At 42.0% G+C, this 21,090-nt stretch overlaps 1 protein-coding gene and 1 pseudogene across 1 annotated transcript in view; one reads left to right on the top strand and one right to left on the bottom strand.

Annotated features, from left to right (window-relative positions):
* Nucleotides 1-3,460, bottom strand: part of PHF21B (PHD finger protein 21B) — a 338,743-nt gene extending 335,283 nt beyond the window's left edge. Inside the window, exons 1-3 of the mRNA XM_061582401.1 lie at nt 2,977-3,460; nt 2,362-2,394; nt 1,976-2,041 (exon numbers count right to left, since the gene is read on the bottom strand). Coding sequence (XP_061438385.1) covers nt 1,976-2,041; nt 2,362-2,394; nt 2,977-3,030 — 153 coding nt within the window. The 5' untranslated portion in view covers nt 3,031-3,460. The remainder of the gene's footprint in view (nt 1-1,975; nt 2,042-2,361; nt 2,395-2,976) is intronic.
* A 17,227-nt stretch (nt 3,461-20,687) lies between these two features.
* On the top strand, nt 20,688-20,838 carry LOC133363515 (U1 spliceosomal RNA; annotated as a pseudogene).
* Nucleotides 20,839-21,090: the final 252 nt, after the last annotated feature.

Below are 21,090 nucleotides of genomic sequence, written 5' to 3' on the forward strand. Positions count from 1 at the left end.
CCTCTAAACTACACGTACCGCTGTAGTTTCTTTTCTTTGAGGAAAAAAAGGAAAGAACTGATTTGATTCTACACAGTGATTAAACATCTTTGTGCTCTGCTGAGTATGGTATTCTGTCCCCTCCCCCCTCTCAAAAATGGCATCAAAGCAATCAAAATGGTAATGTTAAGCATGAATGGGGGCCCATCCCCCACCTTCAAACTCTGCAGACTTTTCTCCATGTTAGGAAGAAACCATCACCCCTTCCTCACAAAATGGAAGCTTCCACTACCAAACCGAGAGAGCTGACAAATTCTGGGCTGCGATCAATCGGGATGGGGAAGGAGTGGTGGCAATGGAAATGTGCGCGCGCACATACACACACATATATAATCACCGTCGTCTTGTGCCATATATTCAACGGGGAAGGATGAAATATGTGCACGGCTTCGTTTTCAACTTCAACCACAACTATATCGGGAGAAAACAGTCCTTTTCTCTTTCCGTCCCCCCCCCCTTTCTCCCTCCCTTTCCCTGGTACGTATGGTGAAGACTCTTTGATAGGCTGAAAAGATAGTTGTTTTTAGGGGGGGAGGAATATGATTAAGGGCGCTGTTCCAAGTTTTGGTGCTGAAAGGGCTACTGCATTCCGAAGGAAATCGCGATCGATTCAGCCGGAGGAAAGGGAAAGGAGGGAGGCTCAATCTCTTCGCCAAAGGAGCTTTTGGAAAGCTGCATGAGCAAGGGAGGAGGAGTGCAGAGGGGTGGGAGGAGGGGAAGTGTGGTGAAAGTTCGCTTTTATTTGGGGGGGTGGAAGGAAAAGGAACAATTCGGAAGATCACAGACTTGCTTTCTAAGCTGCTGACGCGCGATTTATGCATTAGAAGTAGTGGAAGTGGAAGGGGGTGGGAAGAGAAGAGAAGAAAAGGGGGTCATTGTGCATGTATGAGCGTGTGCATGTGCGTGCGTGCGAGCGTATGTATGTGTGTGTGTCGTTTTAAAGCTCGAGAGATGCAAGCGGAGCTGCTGAGCGTTCCATGGCATCTGTTCGTGGTGCTGAAACCGAACAAATTCAGCCCCTCGCCATCAGCTGATCTTCACAAAACAAACTCACAATGCAAGACAACTTTCTTTCAGCTTGGAAAGGGAATGAGGGTAGCTGAAGGGGGTGGAAGTGGAATCAGTAATTGCACCCCGTGCACACCAGGGTCACTCGCTGCAAAATAAAAGACATCCTTACAGAAATAACACACACAAAAAAAGTTTGTTTGAAGAGAAAACATCTGTTTCTATATTGTCTTTCTTTTTTCTCCTCAGATTTGCCTAAGTAGACGAAGCAATGAGGGGGTATGGGGATATATGTGTGTATATGTGCGCCAAAAGTATCTACATGAACTCGATTCCAAAGCTAGCACGAAGAAAGGGAACACGCCAAGTGTGTGGAGGGTGGGAGGGGGGAGATACAGATATCTATATGAAAACAACATCAGCTTTCCAATCGAAACCTCCTATTAAGGCTTCAAAAGTGGGCTCGGTTCCCTTATTCCCAACTCTGCTTGTTCACATTGCAAGGAAGTGAAAACCAACTAAGGAGAAGACCAAATAATCTCCCCTATTCCTAAAACATGTCGACCAACTCAAAATGGACGCCTCGGATAGTGTGTGTGTGTGTGTGTGTGTGTGTGTGTGTGTGTGTGTGTGTGTGTGTGTGTGTGTGAACGTGTAACTACTGCTTATCTCCTTTTGTGTATTATGGTTATTAATATAAACACAGTTCCACGCAAGGCAAAAGAAAACTGGATCTCTCATCTTTAAAACCTTTTCACACTTTAGGCTATCTTTAATAAATGTGAGTTTTTTATTCACTGGTGTGGTATTTTTCCAGCTAACGCCGATTCTTTTAGAATGTTTAGGAAGTGCATTGTAAAAGAAAAGAAAGACTAGAAACGACGAAACCCAGTCCCCAGACACATAAACTGAATCGATTCATTCTTACTTGTTTTTCATTAAGAGCTGCTATTCTCGATTGCCTCTCATGGATTTGTTTCTTAAGATCACCGTTCTGTAAAAATGGCAATAAAATGCAGATTAAAGACCAATTGTAAACTAAAGCTAGTTAAGAGTAAACTTGCGTCTAGGAATTGTTCAGGGGCAAAAGCCCAACCGAAAGCATGCACAATAAGGAGGGGAAGATTATAATAACCCCCTTAAGTAACAAAGCTCAGCCCGGTCTTCAAAATGAGATCTCTTACTGATAAAGTTTCTCATCCTGCTGTCCCAGCAGAACTACACTCATTACAGGATAGCTAAAATACTGAAGAGGATGGGATTTTTAAAACACACACACACACACAAACACACACACACGAGATCTGCATTTACCTGTGGATCTTGCTTCATCTGTGCAACTAGTTTCTAAAAAAAAATTACCCCGAAAAAGAAGGAATTAGAAAGTGGTTCACGTGTGATGGATTTTTTAAAGTGTGTGTGTATGTGTGTGTGTGTAAGGGGGAGGGAGGGGGTATGGAACAAAGAGGCAAGTAAACACAGCGAGTCAGTTTCAAGCAAAGCTCATAAATATTCAAGTCTCGTCCTAATCTCTCCACACACACACACACACACACACACACACACACACACAAGTACCAACCGCAATGTTAACTCCGGATCTCAACAACATAGACACTCACGCCTAAACTCAGCCAAACAATCTCTAAAACTACTTTTGTAACGTGGTCCACACTGTAAGTAAGCTTGTAGAGGAAGATGAGGGAGGCTCCTAAAGAGTCTCTCTCTCTCCCCCCTCCCGCGACTCTTACCACCAGCCCTCCCCCCTTTGACTCTCTCTCTCTCCCCCTCCCCCGATCGATAGACCCTGCGACAACAACCCACAGCTACTTAGTAAGCACACAGTGTTGGATTCTTTCAGATTATCTTTCTCGCCCTAACGCAAGGAATGTAAGAGTATTTCTCTGTCGGTCTTTTTCTCTCTTTTACCTGATGACATTGGATTTCCACTTTTAACGCCTCTTGCAAGCTGTGCAGCTCCATTCTTTCAACTTGCTAGACACTTTTCTCCCACTTTCGAATCCCAGTGAAGTTTGGTGAATTTTTTTTTCTTTGTAACAACAACAACAACAGAACACCGTAACAAATCAAAACAACAACCAAAAAACAGAGATTTTTTTCCTTTAAAACAGCGGTAACAACAATCGAAAGAAACAACTACTCAGGCTGCAAAGCAAGTTCTTTGCCTCTTTGCTAGGGACACAGACAAATCACTCACTTTCCGCCAAACTAGGGGGGAAAGGCTCCCCCCCGCTCCCTAGCCAACAATCCCCATGGGCCCCTAGACGGCCCCCTGCTCCGCCCAGGACCCGATTAATCGCCTCGTGCAGCTCAGTCGCCCCTCCAATGGGGACCAAGAAGACTTAAAAACGGGAGGGACTATATTTTCTCAGAGTGCGCGCCTTGATTTCACTTTGCCTCGGGAAAAGTTGTGCCACGGCTGTCAATGCTAATTCGGAGTTCCCCGGATGGAGCAAGGGCGGGGGGGGGGAGGAGGAGGAGAGACGGGGAAAGGGAAAAGTTGGAGCATGCGCGTTTGCGCTACAACAGCGGACCAAGGGAGAACAACGGAGTGATGGAGAGAAGCGCAAAGTCTCCAATAGCAGCAGCAACGTGGGAAGTTAAAAAGTGAAAAGGAAGGGGAGAACAGGAGCCAAAACAAGATCATTCGGGCCCACAGAGAGACTAAGAAGAAAGGAGAGAGACCCAGCAGGAAAAAAAAGCATTTTAATCGATGCTACCAGTAGGCAGCTTGTGGGCCTGGGGGAGAGGGAAGTGCTGACCCAGCTCTCTTACAGTGTGTACAACAGACCTGAGCTCCTGGGTCCCAGCAAAGCTTCTTGCTCCCTCTGAAACACACACACACACACACACTTTTCTTTACAAATCTGAAAGGGCTGCAGAGAAATGAGGTTCTGGTGGCACACGCGTGCAGTTTCCTTATTTGACTGCTGCAACACCAAACGATGGCCTCTGTGCATGTGTATGAATGGCCTCATTACAGAGATAAGGCCTCTGAGAGCACCCACATGTCATTTCACACAAATTCCAGTGCAGTGTTTTTCAACAGACTGGGAGTTTACATAGTCAGACTCAGCTGCCAACCACCAAGTGTGGCGACATCTAGCCCCCTACAAGTCACAGCTTTTCCTTCCCTATCTCTTACTCTTTACTCTGCTCCTTCCACGTATCTGTTGCCCCTTTTCATTTTTCTCTGCTGCTGTACTTGGCACATCAAGGCCAAGTTACACAACTGTGAGTAACCAAGTACATTTCTTTGCCTGAATTAGACTATTCTTATGTGGTTGTGCAGTTGACGTGACCTGCTTCAAGTGGGACCATGAAAGGGGAATAGATAAAGGTAGGAAATGTTACCTAAATAGCACAGTAAGACTTTAAAAAAGTGTTCCTGGGAATGTGTTGCCATTTGGTCAGTCAATGTTTTGACTAAGGGGTTATCAGAGCTGTTTCATTTTTCCCCCATTCCATGTGTTTCACATTATGAGGCATTCATGTGCAGCCTCTTTAAATGATGAGTAGAGAAATGTAATATCCAAGGCAACCTTGGATTGTTTACCAAACCAAAGTTTTGCATGCCATCTGATTTTGAGGGTATATAGCGGTGTATGCAAAATCATCAGTTATTTATTCATTTGTTTTAAAACTGTATACTCCACTTTTTGAGGAACTTCTTTCTCAAAGCACCTTACAATCTCCAATAAAAAAACAACACCTGACAAATATAGAAATACAAGATACAGTACAACTAAATAATAAAGCAGCGTGAAAAGTGGAGAACAGGAACAAAACATAAAATACTTTACAGGTGATAAAAACAGCATTAAGGCATAAACACCACCGACAATTAAAAACTGCAGAAATAAAATAGGCTAATTTGGGGAGGCCTAGGAGAAATGAAGTTTTTAACAAACATTAAAAACATAATATTGGGACTCGCTTCTAAGGTATTTGAAGTCAGCAGAGTTACACAGCAGTTGCAACTGATCAGTATGTTAAGACCACTGGTACAGGTAGGAAAGAAAAATTAAAGTTTATTTACTTCTCTATCATACATTGCCATTTCTCTAAGTGAGAGCTCAGGATGGCACAGCCTCACAACATGGAGAGAACAAAGGAGGGCCGTGGTCTGAGAAGGAGGAGAAAGAGAGGCTCAAAAATCAAGCAAGAACACAAACATTACTCTTTCTGTCTAGCAGCCCTCACTGGTTCAGGTAACTAACAACAAGTGTTACCTCTCATTCCAACATAAGGGAAGAGAATTTCTAAGACCTAGTGCCCAAATGCGAAAAGCAGGTGCTAGAGTATTTATCACAGGAGCATCTAGAAACATCAACAAATCTTCATCCACACATCTAAGTGACAAAGGTAGGGTGTAGGGGGAGAGGTGGCTTCTCAGCTTGGGCTCATGACAAACAATTCAGGGACCTTGCCTGCCCTCACCATGGTCTAATTCAGGTGGAACAATTAAGTGATCAGTTCTAAGCAGCATAGTCTTGGGAGCTGGAGTAGTGTAGTGAAGACAACCAGTTGTGTAGTGGGATGTTAGACTGCATGTCATTCATTCATTTATTGGTGATCACTCGTGGCCGAGTAAGATTGTCTTCCAGGGTAAGGTCTTTAACAGTGGGTCCATAAGTGACTGTGGAGGCCAATTCTGGAGCCACACAGCCTCCCACAGTGAGGACATAGGTTTCCAGATGGAAGATGGTCACAATGAGGATTTGCTTGACATGCCTTCCGCTTAGCTCACTTGTCCCTTTCGCCCTATACTCATGCTTCTTCAAAGTCCATAGCACCTTTGATAATGGCCTGCCTTCAATTGGAATGTGCATGGGCCAAGGCTTCCCAGTTCTCGATGCTCATGTTACACTTTTTAAGATTAGTTTTGAGAACATCTTTAAACCTCTTTTGCTGTCCACCGATATTCCATTTTCCATCCTTAAGTTGGGAGTAAAGTAGCTGGTTTGGCAGACGGTGATCAGGCATTCGAACAACATGGTTGGTCCAGCAAAGGTGATGTTGGAGGATCATTGTTTCAACACTGGTGGTCTTTGCTTCTTTCAATACGCTAACATTAGTCTGCCTATCTTCCCAAGTGATTTGCAGAATTTTCCAGAGGCAGCGTTTGTGGAATCTTTCAAGAAGTTGGGAGTGGCGTTTGTAGTTGGTCCATGTTTCACAAGTGTACAGTAAGGTCGGTAGTACAATGGCTTTGCAAATAAGCATTTTGGTCTCCCTGTGAATATCCCAATCCTCGAACACTCTATGTTTCATTCGGGAGAATGCGGCACTCGCAGTGCTCAGACGATGCTGAATTTCATTGTCGATGTCAGCTTTAACAGAGACATGGCTGCCAAAATAAGAAAAGTGATCGACATTCTCCAGTGTCGCACCATTAAGCTGGATTGATGGTGCTACAGAGGGATTGGTTCGCACTTGCTGATGAAGCACTTTGGTTTTTTGATGTTAAGCGAGAGGCCAAGCTTTTCATATGCTTCTGCAAAGACATTTAGGATAGTTTGACGATCTTTCTCTGAATGTGCGGAGACTACATTATCATCAGCATATTGAAGTTCTACGACAGAGGTTGTAATTACCTTACTTTTTGCTTTCAGCCTACTGAGATTAAAAAGCTTTCCATCTGTTCGGTATTTGATTTCCACGCCAGTGGGAAGTTTCCCCTCAACAAGGTGTAGAATCATGGCAATGAAAATAGCAAATAAGCTTGGAGCAGTGACCCATCCCTGTTTGACACCTGATCCCACTTTGAATGGATCACTTTGAGAGCCATTGTTATCCAAAATTGTTGCCGTCATGCTGTCATGGAGGAGTCACAAAATACACCAATCTGGTGTAGTGGGATGTTAGACTGCATGTAGACTCCAACTGGGGCACCAAAGCTTACGAGGACCTTGAACCAGTCACTTTTTTTTCACAGTCTAATCCAAGCAGGTTACTGGGAGGATAAAATAGAGAGGGGGTTATGTATGCCATTCTGACCTATGAATAAGGGTGGGAAAATTTAAATAAATAGATAGCACCAAATGGGTGACAGTTTCTTTGTGTGGTAGAGACCCAGACAAGCTTTTTTCAAATCACAAAAAAATAGTGTAAGGCTGTATTCCTCATGGGAGTAAGACCCACTGAGCTCACAGCTGAGTAAACATGCTTAGGATTGCATTGCATATCATGTTTATGAATTCTGCAGCATCTTAGTTTAACTCTCCACAGATAAGACAGGCTGCTTCTAATGACAACCTCCATTTTATGTAAGCAGAGTTTGTGACACAGTCCAAATGCTCATTTCTTCTCTGCTTTCTCTTCTGTATACCAAGGTAAAGTTCAAGCTGATGTACAAAGCCCCATACAACTTGAAACAGGAATACCTTGAAGATTGTCTCGCCCCCTATATTCCCAATCAATCACTGCATTCTGTAAGAAAGGGCCTCCTGCAGATACCATCTCATCAGTAGGTCCATTCCATACGATTTACTGTAGAGGTCGGGCCTTTAACGTGACACCTGCCCTTTGGAGTACCCATCTGTTACATATCAGGCATGCACCATCCCTATTGTTTTTGAATACTTTAGTTTTTCAGCAAGCTCTTTCAGTGGAGATCTTTATGCCACTCTATCTATATTAGATTTATAAGTGTTTTTACATATATAATTGTTTTTATGTGTGGAATTGTTTGTACACATTACATTGTTTGAATATATGGAATTGTTTTTAACTTTTTATTGTTGATGTTTTTTTCTGTGAAATTGCTTTGAGTTATTTCATAGGAAGTGATTAACAAATAGAATTAATTAAATAAATAAAACAGCAAAAAGAAGTGAACAGCAACAGCATGAAAAAGGCTCATGGGAGTGCAAGGTGGGAAATCTCCAGTCAGATCTTGCCTCTGTGTTATGAATTCGCTAGATAGCCCAAGGCTAGTCTGTACACCACTCCTTCAGGGAATAGTAATACTGACCTGCTTTACAGAATTGTTGTGAGGACAACAATAGTGGAGTGCAATAAGACTTGCACTAGCAGTTGGAACTTCCCGGAGGCTGGGGAAGAGGACTTGCCATCATCAATCACCTTCCACATCATTTTCCTTTCCTGGAGGAGAAAACAGGGAGCCAGCTGTAGGTCATCTAGCCTGGTGGGAGGCCCCTTCTCCTCTGAACTATATCTAGGGATTGAAAGATCTGTCAGTTTCAGTTTTCTCAGCCTTTCATTTTTTCAGCCAGGCACCAGGCAAGATGCCCTTGGGAAGATATTCCAGAGGCAGGATGCCAGAAGCAGAAAAGCTCTCCCTCCTGGTTACCACTCGCCTTACCTCAGCAAGTGGAGGGTTGAGTAGAGGAGAACCTCAAATGATGGCATTGGCAATTGGGTAGGCAAAGACAATCCAACAAGTACTTGAGGTTGGGAACTAAACTGTGTAAGGCCAATTTACATAAAGTTCTATCTAAAAGGGTGGAGAGGGCTGAATGTGTTCAAGTTTGAGTGACAGCTGAAATGACCATTGAACTGTTTTTTCCAGAATGTGTGTGAGGACATTTTTTACAAATATGTCTAAAATCCTAGGGATACCCTCTGCCTGTGTAAGGGTGTGGGTAGAAAGGTAAGGTTTTTTTTAAAAACTGAACAAGAAGAACTGGGGGCCATCTCTGGAGCACTGGAACAATCTCTATGTCTCCAATAGTTCTAGCTGGAATGTACCTGCAGGGGACCTAGTCCAATCCTACAGTTGATTCTAAACATTGTTACTAACTCAGACCAAACAGTGAAATGAGCTATATATTATTTCCTTCTCTGTATGTGGATGATGTAACTTCAGGGAAGGTGATTGTGAAAACCCTTTCATAGCTTTTTCTGGGATTTATATCCATCATGTTCATGGTAGACTTGTTGCATTCTTTCTTTGCATTGCCTTTTCTGACTGATTTAGGGATCTGCTATAAAGACTCAATAATGTGTTATATGTACTCAGATGTTAATTTCTTACATTCTGATGCTGAACCTCAGGGGAGGGTGCCCACCGTTTTGTAACCAAGTTGGCGGCACACAGACACACACAAGGGGTGTGTGTGTGACATTTGCAAAATACCAAAAAAATCTGCAGAAAGAAAACCTAAGGGAGACCCAAGAGCAGCCTCATAGGGACTCGATTGCACGGAATGTTGAGAGAATGGAGAGGAAGCAAACTGACAGAATATGTTCAGACTGAGAAATGTTCTGTGCCTGTAGTCAAACCTGTTCTGTTCCCTCATTCCACCAACCAGTAAATGTCAAAAATTATGAGCATGCACACAGATTACTGATAGCCCTTTCATGTGGGAGGGGGAAATACATAACACAGGCTATTCTGGAATTCTGACTCTGGGACATTAGGAGAATAGATGGCAGGAACTACTTGAGTTCACTGTGAACTATTTGCCATTTTAGACACAGCAGTGACAGGCCTCCTATCAAAAAATGCAGGGAAAAGGTATGAAACATAAGTTGCTCAAAGCACCACTACCACACCTAACAGTGGGAAATTGCACAGAGCATCTTTCACACAATGCAAATATTGCAGAACCATTCCAGATCTTTCACACATGTCAGAATTCTTGAGATAGAAGGAATAGTGGTTTGGTGACTTCAGTATTCCAGAAGAATAATGGAACGATAACAAAAGCATGTGGAAGCATGCAGGGAAAAAACCAGGAGCTATAGTTCTACAAAAGGTACATCTGAAGGGACCGGAGTATTGGTAACAAGAAAATGGAATACAGGAACTTGTGAATAGGAAAACAGCCCTGTACCTGGCTACAAATAAAGTCCTTACAGGTTTCTGGACTATGGGGAACATTGGGGTGATTCTGATTTTTGGCTGGTAGCTGGCAAAGAAAATGTTTTCAAAAACCAAATATTAGATCAGTAAAAAACTGCAACATTCAATATTTATGTTATGGCACCCACTCTTGGGCCAGTTTCACACATCCATATTCCACATTTGATAATAACAGCATTCCTGGTTGATTTTCTTGCTGCATATAGGTAAACCACAGTCTTCACCACAGGTTTGCTTAAATAATGACTTCAAATCTAAGTCCCGTATATGCTTTTTTCTGTCAAGGATGCTCAAGGTGTATTTTCAGTGAGTTCTCCAAAATCTGGCAGTAATGCTCAAAAGGATTCAAAATGCCAGAGCCACCACTGGGTATACAGGTCATACTGTCAAGGTTCAAACACACCTGGTCACAGTTCAGAACTTCAGTGGAAATTGAGGGCACTCTGACACTGACAGGAAGCATCCTTTATCTGGCAAGATCAAATACATTGTTAGCAATCAAATAGCCTGCTTCCATTGTCAAATCGAAGCATGCCTTTCACTGTGCTGTAATATGCTCCCATTGTGCTAGTAAGCTATCCCAGTATCCCAACCAGCCTTTCATCCTGCTTCTAACTTTTCCTCTTCCAGCAAACTCCTTTCCAAATGCATGACAAGACTTCTGATTAGAATGAACTTCTAAATTGCCATTGATATTAGAAGCAGCTATGCAGGCACATCCAAGGGCGAGATTGCCATCAAATACAAAACAACATTGCTCAATGAATAAGACAACTGTAGCTGGGTTGAACTACACTATAAATCAGAAGCTGATGCTTGGTTTTGAGGTTGTGGTTTTTTTTACACTTTTATTATATTTTTTTCTATCCCCTTGGAAAGTTGCTCAGCATTTCTGCTAAGTCACTGTGCCCACAGGTAAAAAGGCTTTGGAAAGACAAAGGGCATAGAGGGAAAAGGGGAGAGGGAAATTGCATTGATTCTTGGTGCACTGGCAAGTCTCAGCAGTGGTGTGATCATACTGCATTCAATAGAAGAAATGGAGACAGTTAGAAACTTAGCACACATCTCAAGCCAAATAAAATAAACAATATATTTCTATCCTGTTGTGATTGACCATGGCAAGTGATTGAAGTTCTTTTATCCATTTCTGAAAAATAAGTAATGATTCAGTCATTTATAACTTAACTAGTGGTGACCACTACATTTTAAGATTTAAGATCAGTTGCCTCAGGTCTCCTATGTGTGCCTGGAATGAAAGATGTCGGACTGACAGGCACGTGGAAGAGAGACTTTTCAGTTGTGGCCCCCAAGCTCTGGCACACCCTATCCCAAGTAGCCCACTCTTCCCTCCCTGATGGTGTTCCAGAGACTTTTGAAAACCATCCTGTTCTGTAGAGCCTTTGGGAGGGATGAAGGCTGAGCCTGCAACTGGTTTTATTTTTCCCCTGGGATATACATGTAAGAAAAAGAATACTGTACACTGGCAGACTTTTTAAAGAAATTCACTAATAGGCAAAACAAAAACAAAAAACCTTGAGGTTTAAGAACATACCTATAGCCAAATTCCTGACCAAAATTATTCCAAGCTACACATGAAGTAGATTGGACTGTGGAAGACCAACCCAAATTGTGTTTGCATTTTTACAGATTTGGAGGACAGTCCAATATCTCAGAGAGGAGGTCAGGTCTCCTGCTCCCCTGGGGCATTCACTATAGCTGCCCAGTTTCCTTGCTTTTTAAAGTTTGATAGAAATATCTGTTGGCTATAGGTATGTTCTTAAACCACAAGGCTTTTTTTGTTTTGTTTTTTTGCCTATTAGTGAATTTCTCTACTTTTCAATCCAGAAGGTAAGAAATGGGATCCTGTGCAAGTTTGCTGAGAATGGATTGATCATTTGCATGCTTATTGAGTTCAATGGGATTTACTCCCCTGCAATCAAGCTTAGGACAGGTGAAACTGACCGTGAGGGAGGAGGAGAAGAGGGAGGGAAAGAGGGCTGGAGTGGGTAGGGGAGGAAGGGAGAGGAGAGGGGAAGGAGGGGAAGGGAAAGAGAGAGGCTGAAGGAGAGGAGAGGGGGGAAGGGAAATGCAGGTTTGATCCCTCCCCTGCAATCATGCTTAGAATAGGTAAAACTGACCATGGAGGGGGGGGAAGGGGATTAGAAGGGGAAGGGGCGGGAGGGAAGGAAGGGGGAGGGAAGGGGCATAGAAGGGAGAAGGGGAGGACAGGTTTGATAATTTGCACGCTTTCTTAGTTCAATGGTATCTACTCCTGTACAATCATGCTTAGGATAGGTTAAACTGGCCTGGGAGAGGGGAGAGGAAGGGGGAGGGGAAGGGTGGGAAAGGGAGGGGAGGGGGAGGAGGGGAGGAGATTTGTTGGGCAGGCACTGAGCAGAGGGGAAGCCCCTTTCCTTTCCAAAAGGAAAGGATTGTGAGCAGTATCATTGTTTTTCAGGGTTTCCCCCACCTTTTTATTCTACAGCAGGCACATGTAGTCTCCCACCCAAATTTAAAACAAAGTGTCACTTGGCACATCCACACCAGACCTTTATTTCACTTTGGACAATCATGGCTTCCCCCTAATAATCCTGGAAAGCGTATTTTGTGAAGGATGTTAAGAGTTGCTAGGAGACACCCTATTCCCCTCACAGAGCTACAATCCCCAGAAGAGGGGCTGACTGTTAAACCACTCTGGCCATTGGAGTTCTGTCAGGGGAATAGGAGTGACCTAACTACTCTTAGCACCTTTCACAAACTACACTTCCCAGGATTCTTTGAGGAAGCCATAATTATCTAAACTGAGACAAATATCTGGTATGGGTGTGGCCCCCTAATTAGCCAAGCCAAACAGCTGTGAGTCTGGCTTTTAGAACACTGATGGTCCTTATTGAGCATGCCCGATACTATAATAGTGTTCAAATAGGCTTCAATGTTAAATTTCTTCAATTAATTAATTAAAAATCAGCCATGCATTTTTTAACTGCAGAAGATGAAGATTAGAGTTTGGGGCAAGGTCAGTAATAGGATTACAGGTACTCTGTGAACATGGCTGATTTTTAATTAATTTCAACAAATTATGAGACCACTCACAGAAAAATGTCCAACAGAGGTCTGGTTCCCCCCCCCCCCATTTTACACATTGAACTCTCGATTTTCTCTGAGTGTTTTTTGTATGGCCATGAAAACTTAGAGGGTTGTTAAGTAAGAGTTTCTGAATTCAGGTCTATACATTTTATAAGGTTTTGTTTTGAAATGAGATTATGGGAAGCAGCAGAATGGCACGGGGGTGTTTTCAATTTAACATTGCGGAATGTGAAAAATCCACACTGGATATAGTATACACTGGAGCAGAGCTTGGAAAAGTTACTTTTTTGAACTACAACTCCCATCAGCCCAATCCAGTGGCCATGCTGTCTGGGGCTGATGGGAGTTGTAGTTCAAAAAAGTAACTTTTCCAAGCTCTGAACTGGAGGTGCATTTCAGTTGTACATCCAAGTAGTTTACTATCAGAGTGTGAAAGAGCAAGAAGTGCTCCTTTTTCTGCGTAAGTCATTGTTCTGAGTGTCCTAACTGGAAGGAGACAAGTCCAGAGCAGTAACTCCAGCAGAGAACCAATGGGCAGCCTCCTCTGTGAGGTGGAGTGGGAAGGTAATTCTGCTGAAATTCTGTATTGGGAGTGACTGAGAGATTCAATCATACTTAATGCACAGACATAGCAGAATTATCTGCACAAGTGGCAGCTAGCTGGAAGGAGGCAGGGCCAGAACAGTTAAATCATACAGAGACACGTTACTCAGTTCCCTAGGGTGCATTATCCTCACAGAATTCTTTTAAAGTATTTGATTTAATTATTTCTCATGATACACTATTGTGACCTGCCAGTTTTGGAATTACTGTTCTAATGATAGATATCTTTCCTTTTTACTCAGCTCCACATTTTGTAATGTCAATGTTGACTTACCCTCCAGATGTGGGCTTGCAGAAACCTGCATGGCTTGAATTTATCTTACTCTGTTCTTGATAACTCACTTTAAAAGCCACACACTTAAGATGTCAGTGGGCAATGAAAGTTAGTCTTGCAATGTTGCATTTACGATGGCTCATTCAGGTATGCAAGTTATACCCTGAAGTTTCAATTTAACAATGAATGTGCATGGGTGAACTGGTCCTGAGTAAGTGGCCATAACTTTAGCTCCTTTCACTCGTCTGAAGAGGCAAAGTGTATACAGAAGTGTTGTGAGGCTGCACCTTTGGTGCAACCTTCGGTGATGTGTGCATCCTCACTCCCCTGCCATCCACATGTTAGTATTAATATCCTGAGGTGGGGAAGTCTTCGGACACAGACTTCTAAATGTAATTTAGCACTGTGACAAAATCAGTCCTCCAACTTCTTGAAAGTTGCTTTCCCTTGCAAGTTTTTTCTGCCTCATTCTCAGGGCACTAGAGAGGTTTTTTTTTTTACAATTTCTATAGGTACGGTTTTGAACTTACGTTATCATTGTTAGGTAGCCAAGAGTGGTGTGTGTGTGTGTTTCGTTCTATATTTCCTGATCCAAAAGACTCATGGGAGGAATTATCTCATGTCTTCCCCAGTGCTTGAAGCAGGAAAACTGCAGAGTCCAGATCTCTCTTCCATTACCGATCTTTTCACTGAAGAACCCATAACAAACTTCCCAGTTTAAAAACAGCACGGCTAGGAAATGTCTCTGCATCAGATTTGAGAGGCACTCCACAGTAGACAAGATAGGGCTAGACGAACCTGACTCATTCTGAAGCCAAGGCCTACCTTATCTTTTTGCCTGGGCATTTATGGGATGTTAGCTACTGCAGCATTACTGGGTGTTTTTATGACTGAACTTTCAAAGTTCTATTTTTACCTGCTCTTAACTGTTGTGAATTGTTTTTGTTATGTTGTAGGTTAACCAATATTGGGATCACATATTGAAGGATAAGCTAGAAATATATTTTAAAAATAGTGTAAATAAATATTGTAAGAGGTGCATCTTGTACCATCACTATACTTTTTGATGATTTGTCAAGAAGCACCTCTCTCCACAGGCTGTTGGTCAAGTGGTGGCCATCTTCCCTCCTTTTGTTATTTATTTATTTATTTATTACATTTATACCCTGCCTTTCTTTTTTCATGAAACCCAAGGCAGCTTACATCTGGTTCCCAGGCGGTCTCCCGTCCAGGCACTGACCAGACCTAACCCAGGGTGCTGGCCTCATGTGCCTTCAGACCATAGCCTGGGACTATTTTTACTTTATTATTTTGATTGTACATTGTACTTACCTTTATTGTGATATTTTGGTAACCCACACTGGGACCATTTGGTGAAGGGCTGGCTATAAGGACAATAAACAAACAAACAATAACAAAGGCCACTGTTCAGAGGGTGGAGTTTCTAGTCCTTGCATGACTGCATATCCTATCTAGGGTTGCCAGATCTCCGGTTTTCACCCAGAGACTCTGCATGAGTAACCCCAATCTCCGGACTCCTACCTTTCATTTTTTTAAAAAATTAAGTTTCTAGGTGGTCTGATTCAAGAGATACATACCAAAATGTCAACTCCCTCACAACTTCTGTTAGAAGTCGGAGGCTCTATTCCCTGCCCTTTCAGGTTTTTAGCCAATAAGTGAAGTCAAGGTTGTGATTAACGAGAGATTTGCTGACCACCAGGCAATAGCTAAAACCCATTGCAAATCCTGAAAACAGTTTCCTTTTCCTGCTTGTCTGCACATCAAAAGTTGAGTGAGTGTATAACTTTCAGCAGTAAAATTGCCTTTCTACAATAATATAGCAGGAAATCTAGAACTGAAGATCACAGCAGGATCTTGGTAGGCATTCACAGTAAACAATTTCAGTTATGATTATAATAAATGTATACATGCAGGGTTTTTTAATTACTTGCAAAAATAGCACATTATACATTTTATCTTTCATATAATTCTTGAACAGAAATCTGAAATAGTGTACATGCTGCAGCTTATGATGCCATTACAATGTGTTATTCTTTTCTAATTATAAAGAGTCAAACAAGTTTAATTTCCCTGGGCTGTTGAGGAGGGCAATTTATTTGTCTAATTCATAGCCTGTTTTGAAAACCTTCCCAACTGAAGCTTTAACCCTATACTCACTTTTCTAGAAGGAAAGCTACAATGCTAATCCCATATACTTGGGAGTAAACCCCATTGAATTCAGTAGGACTTACTTTTGAGTAGACGTGGTTAGGATAGTGCTATAAATCTATGGGACTTTTTAGTGAACACAGCAAAGGACTATGTTGTAAATCTTTCTTTCCCCCTCAAATCCTTTTTTAAGCAGTTAGGCAGGGCTTACTTAAGAGTCACTGTGATTTTTTGGTAGAAAACTAATACTGATTTTTTTAAAAGAATGTTCTGCAATGACCAACTGGTTTTGACAATAAACTATTATATGAGGTGTGTGTATTTTTACATCTCTATTATGTGTATATATGGAATCTTTCCAACAACCCTGTGAGGTAGGGTTGGAAACCAAGGCAGCTCATAACAAGAAATAAATTCATTTAAAATCCAATAACTATCAAACAAGTATAAAACAGTTGCAAACAGCTTAAAGTGACATGATTCTGAATTTTGGGCTGGGGGAATTAAGTTACTTATCACTTGAGGTTGCAGTCCTGTGCATGCTTCCCTTTTTGAGGAAGCCCTACTCTATACATTGGGACTTGCTTCTGAGTAAACATGCATAGGATTGCACTATAAATATCTTTACAGGTTGTGTAAATAATAAACATCTTTGACATTCATGCTCAGGGCTGCTCCAGATTTCTGGGGTTCCTCAGGCATAGGGCATAGGGTCTCCTCCTTTTCCTCCTCAAACCAGATTCCTCCACCATTGTGGCCTCCTTTTAAAGAAAACAAATCTTCACCAATATTGCAACCCCTCTTAAAAAATAAAAATACAAAATTTTGATTTATTTTAATTTGTTGGGGTAAATTTACCTATTTTGTAGGCCTCATTTCCTAATATATTCTGGTTCACCATATTAATGATAGGCAGATTATATGAATAGTATCAGAGCCTGGGATCTTCCACAAAATGTACTAGAAATAATTCTCATTTTTCACTGTTTCTGTTGGCTTTTCTAATGTTTTCACAGACAAAAAAGTGTATGTGTATGGGTGGTTGAATCCATCCTTTCCTGTCATTTGCAAAGATATTTGAAAAAAAGCAGTACAATAAATATTTCAATTCTCCACTAGGATTGTCTACCCACATAGGAAGCTGCCTTATACTGAGTCAGATCCTTGGTCCATCTAGCCCAGTACTGTCTACACTGACTGGCAGCAGTTCTCAGGCAGGAGTGTCTCCCAGAAGGTCTCTCAGGTTCAGTCCCTGATGGCATCTCTCCTACCTGGAGACACCAGTGGGTACTGAACCTGAGGGACCTTCGGCATGCAAGGCAGATGTGGCAATGGCCCTTTCCCTGCCATCACAACTTACTAAACTGTGCTGAGATACTAGGAGGCATTCTAGAATTAATCTTAGAACTCCTTATTGCCATATGGCACTGTTAGATCAGAGCACCAGGTCAAGCCAAGGACAGAAAAGTAGATTAAAGGCTGCCCTCTTAAGCAAATACTTTGTTTTAAAAGTTAAAATTCCATTTCTCAAAAAAAAAGGGCATTCACAATAATTTGGCTACAATTCACCTATATGTTAAGAAGTGTGTATAGTGTACAGAAATGCTACTAAAGGATCCCTCCACATCACAGGACACATGCAGAGAAGCCTTCAGATACTGTAGACCCATATAAACACAAATGCAACACAATATTCCAGCATGCCTCACTCCATCAGAAACCCTCATAAAAATGTCTAATAAGAGGAATCACCTTTGATGTCTAGTGCAGAATAAACACCCAGCACTGGTGGAGATTTGATGCTATTAGTACTACTGATATAGGGCTTTGTACGAAGGACTGAAAAAAGGGCCTTTCTAGGGACAAACTATTAGTCTCTGAACATGCTGTGTTACCACCAGGCATTATAAATGTACAAGTTTCCAAGAAAAAGAGACACATGATAACTAGGACTTCCTGCCAGACCTGGTTTCACATCCCAGCTCAGCCATGAAGCTGGCTGGGTGACCTTGGGCCAGTAACTGTCTCTCAGTCTAACCTACCTCATAGGGATGTTGAGAGGATAAAATGGGAGAAGAACCATCTTTGAGCTCCTTATAGAAAAAGCAAGATATAAATGAAAATTGTAATAGGAGCTTCCAAGCTACAACTGGGGTGGTGGGGAGGTGAGGGGTGGGGAAGAGAGGGAATTTATATACAAAACCCCCAGGACAGACCTGAACAATGGAAGCTTGCCAGAAAAATGAGAGAGAAGGTCTTATTCACACTCTCTCACACACACTAGCAGATCAGTGGGGCAAAGGGAATGAGAGGGTGGGGAGGCCATAATTATGTAATTAAGGCTGAAGTTCAATGCACACTTACCTGGGAGTAAGTCCCATTGCATTCAATGGAGCTTACTTCTGAGTAGATAATTGGATTGCAGCCTAAGAAAACCAGGAGAGCCTTCTTACCTTCCTTCCAAGCTCTTGGCTGCAATTCTAACTAAATTTACCTAGGAGGAAGCCCTTCTGAATTCAACAGGGCTTACTTTGGAGCAGACATTAGAACAAATGTAGTTAGACTCTTTTTCAGCCACTTCCTCCCCTCAGCATTGCCTCACTTCTGATGCTATAGTCCAGTAAGCTTTGCCCCTCCTCTTATGCCTGAAACTCAGGACAGGACAGGCAGCTCTTTAGCAACCAGCCTGTCACTTCTCTTTGGCTGGCACAGCTGAGCAGGACAGACTCTGTTAAAGTGGAGCTGGGGTTTGCCTGCGGTGGCACCCGCTGATTTCCTCCTGTGCTGCCGGCCTGCGCTTATCCTGGGAGGGCCCCCTGGGGCCCTGTGTGAGATCCTGGGCCCTTAGCCCAGTGCCCAACCTGGCCATGTGCTAGCACCTGGCCTGTTCATGCTTATATAGATATTTCTTTATACTATGTCTTGATATGTATCTGATTTCACACTATGGTACATTATTGTTTCCTCTACATGTTAAGTGTGCCCTTCTTCCTTGAGGTGATCATTGTCCCCCTCTGTTGTTTTGACCCTGAGGGGCAGATTAGGCTAAGAGATGGTGAGTAGCCCATGATCACCCTGTAAACTTCGTAGTTGATTTCCATTTTTAAAATTAATTAAAATGATCGATATGCAGGCAAAGAATCCTAGGAAATGTAGTTTCCCCCTCGCAGTTATAGTTCCCACCACCCTTAACAAACTACAGTTCCCATGATTCTGTGGTGGGATTCATGTCCTTCAAATATGTGTTGAATGTGCTTTAAATGCATGGTGTGGATCCGCCCTAGGTATTCATTAGTGAATTGAAAAGAGCAATTTGTAAAGATAATTTTTCAATGGGAAGGACTATAGCTCAGTGGAAGCACACATGCTTTGCATGCAATTCCAAATTCCAATCTCTGGAAAAGACTTATTTCTTGGGATCCTGGAGAGCAAGGCTAGTCCATATCATCAGGACTGAACTAGATGGTACCAAATGGTCTGAGTTGATATACGGTAGATTTTTTGTTCCTAGAAGAGGAAAGAGGCCTGGGGGTCACAGTGACTCTGAAATTCATCTATGTATTTACTTACAACATTTATATACTGCTTTATTGTAAAAAAAAAAACTTCAGAGTGGTTTGCAAAAGGAATTAAAACAATAAAATTACTTGCAAAAACAGTCAAAAACAGTCAAAATAATAAAACCAAGAACGAGTTAAAAACAGATAAAAAACATAATAGCTTCTACATGACTTGGTGGGCTTGTCTAAACAAAAAATGTTTTTAGCAGATACCAAAAAGAGTAAAATGAAGGCACCTGCCTAATGTCAATAGGCAAGGAGTTCCAAAGTGTAGGTGCTGCCACACTAAAGGAGGAATTTCTTACTGATTGTGAAGGTAGACTAATCCATATGTGTGTTTTCTCTGTCACCTATTACTCACTGGAATTGAGTTGGCTGTCAGAGAGTTTATAGCACCCTACAAAGTAGACAGGAAAGGGCAGAGAATCTTCTTGACTCTTACTCATTTCTAGGGATGGGGAAGAATATCTGCTAAATTGAACTTAGGACCAGATTCCGACAGAATTCGGCAGTCCGCTATGTTTTTGCACTGGCGGTGATATCTGGTTGTGGGCTGTGGCTGCAATCGGCATGGATTTTTTGTGATGGGCTGCAGCTGTAATAAGCACCATTTAAAAAAAATCTTCATAATTTCAACTAAGTCGATGCATTCATAACAGTGTGTAGGTGTGATAAATAATAAAGGTGGAAAAAAGTGGATGTCATTCAATATAACAAATAGTTGGAGGGAGCTGCCCAGAATGACAAAACAATATGATAAAAAGTCACAATTTTATTCCGTTTTTATAATTAAAAATGTATAAAAGGCCCAATGCGTTTCGGCTAATCACATATAGCCTTCATCAGGGGCTGAAAGAAATAGATATATATTGAAATTACTTAACATTCCGTTCAAAATTGTAACTTACAGTTTCAGTTTGTTGGAAAAGGAAGGTGGGGTGGGAGTACAAACATTTTTCTATTATTATGTTGTCATTACTCACATGTTTGTTTAAATTCTTCCTTCAAAGTGATGATGTTATTGATATTATTCAAAAGATTACAAATTGTCAGTAACACGTTTGTCAGGCTGAATCTGGTAACAAACACACTTACCATACTTACCTGGCAGGGGAGATACCATGATCATGAAGGTGGTTTTCCCAGGGTGAGGCTTATCCATTGCACTGCGGGTGTGCTGACCCCTGCGATTTCCCCAAATGTGGGAAACTCAACTGCATAATTTGTGAGTGCTACTTGTGAGTTTGGCAACATAGCTGAGGAAATTATTAGAGACCAGATTGGTATGAAAACCTCTTCTTTCAAACTTCAAGAGAAACTCTTAATGGAAGGGAAGTTTACTTTGACTACAGCAGTTGAAACAGCTAGAATGGTTGAGAATGCTATTCACCATGCCAGATTGCTCTCTTCAGCTTCATATGGCTTCAAGCCATGGAGGTGCAAGGAGTTCAAGACTATATCTCCAAGAAAAAAATGTTTGCTTCAGTTTTGTCTCACAA

Source organism: Rhineura floridana, chromosome 8 (genome assembly GCF_030035675.1).
Source record: "Rhineura floridana isolate rRhiFlo1 chromosome 8, rRhiFlo1.hap2, whole genome shotgun sequence".
NCBI lineage: Eukaryota > Metazoa > Chordata > Lepidosauria > Squamata > Rhineuridae > Rhineura > Rhineura floridana.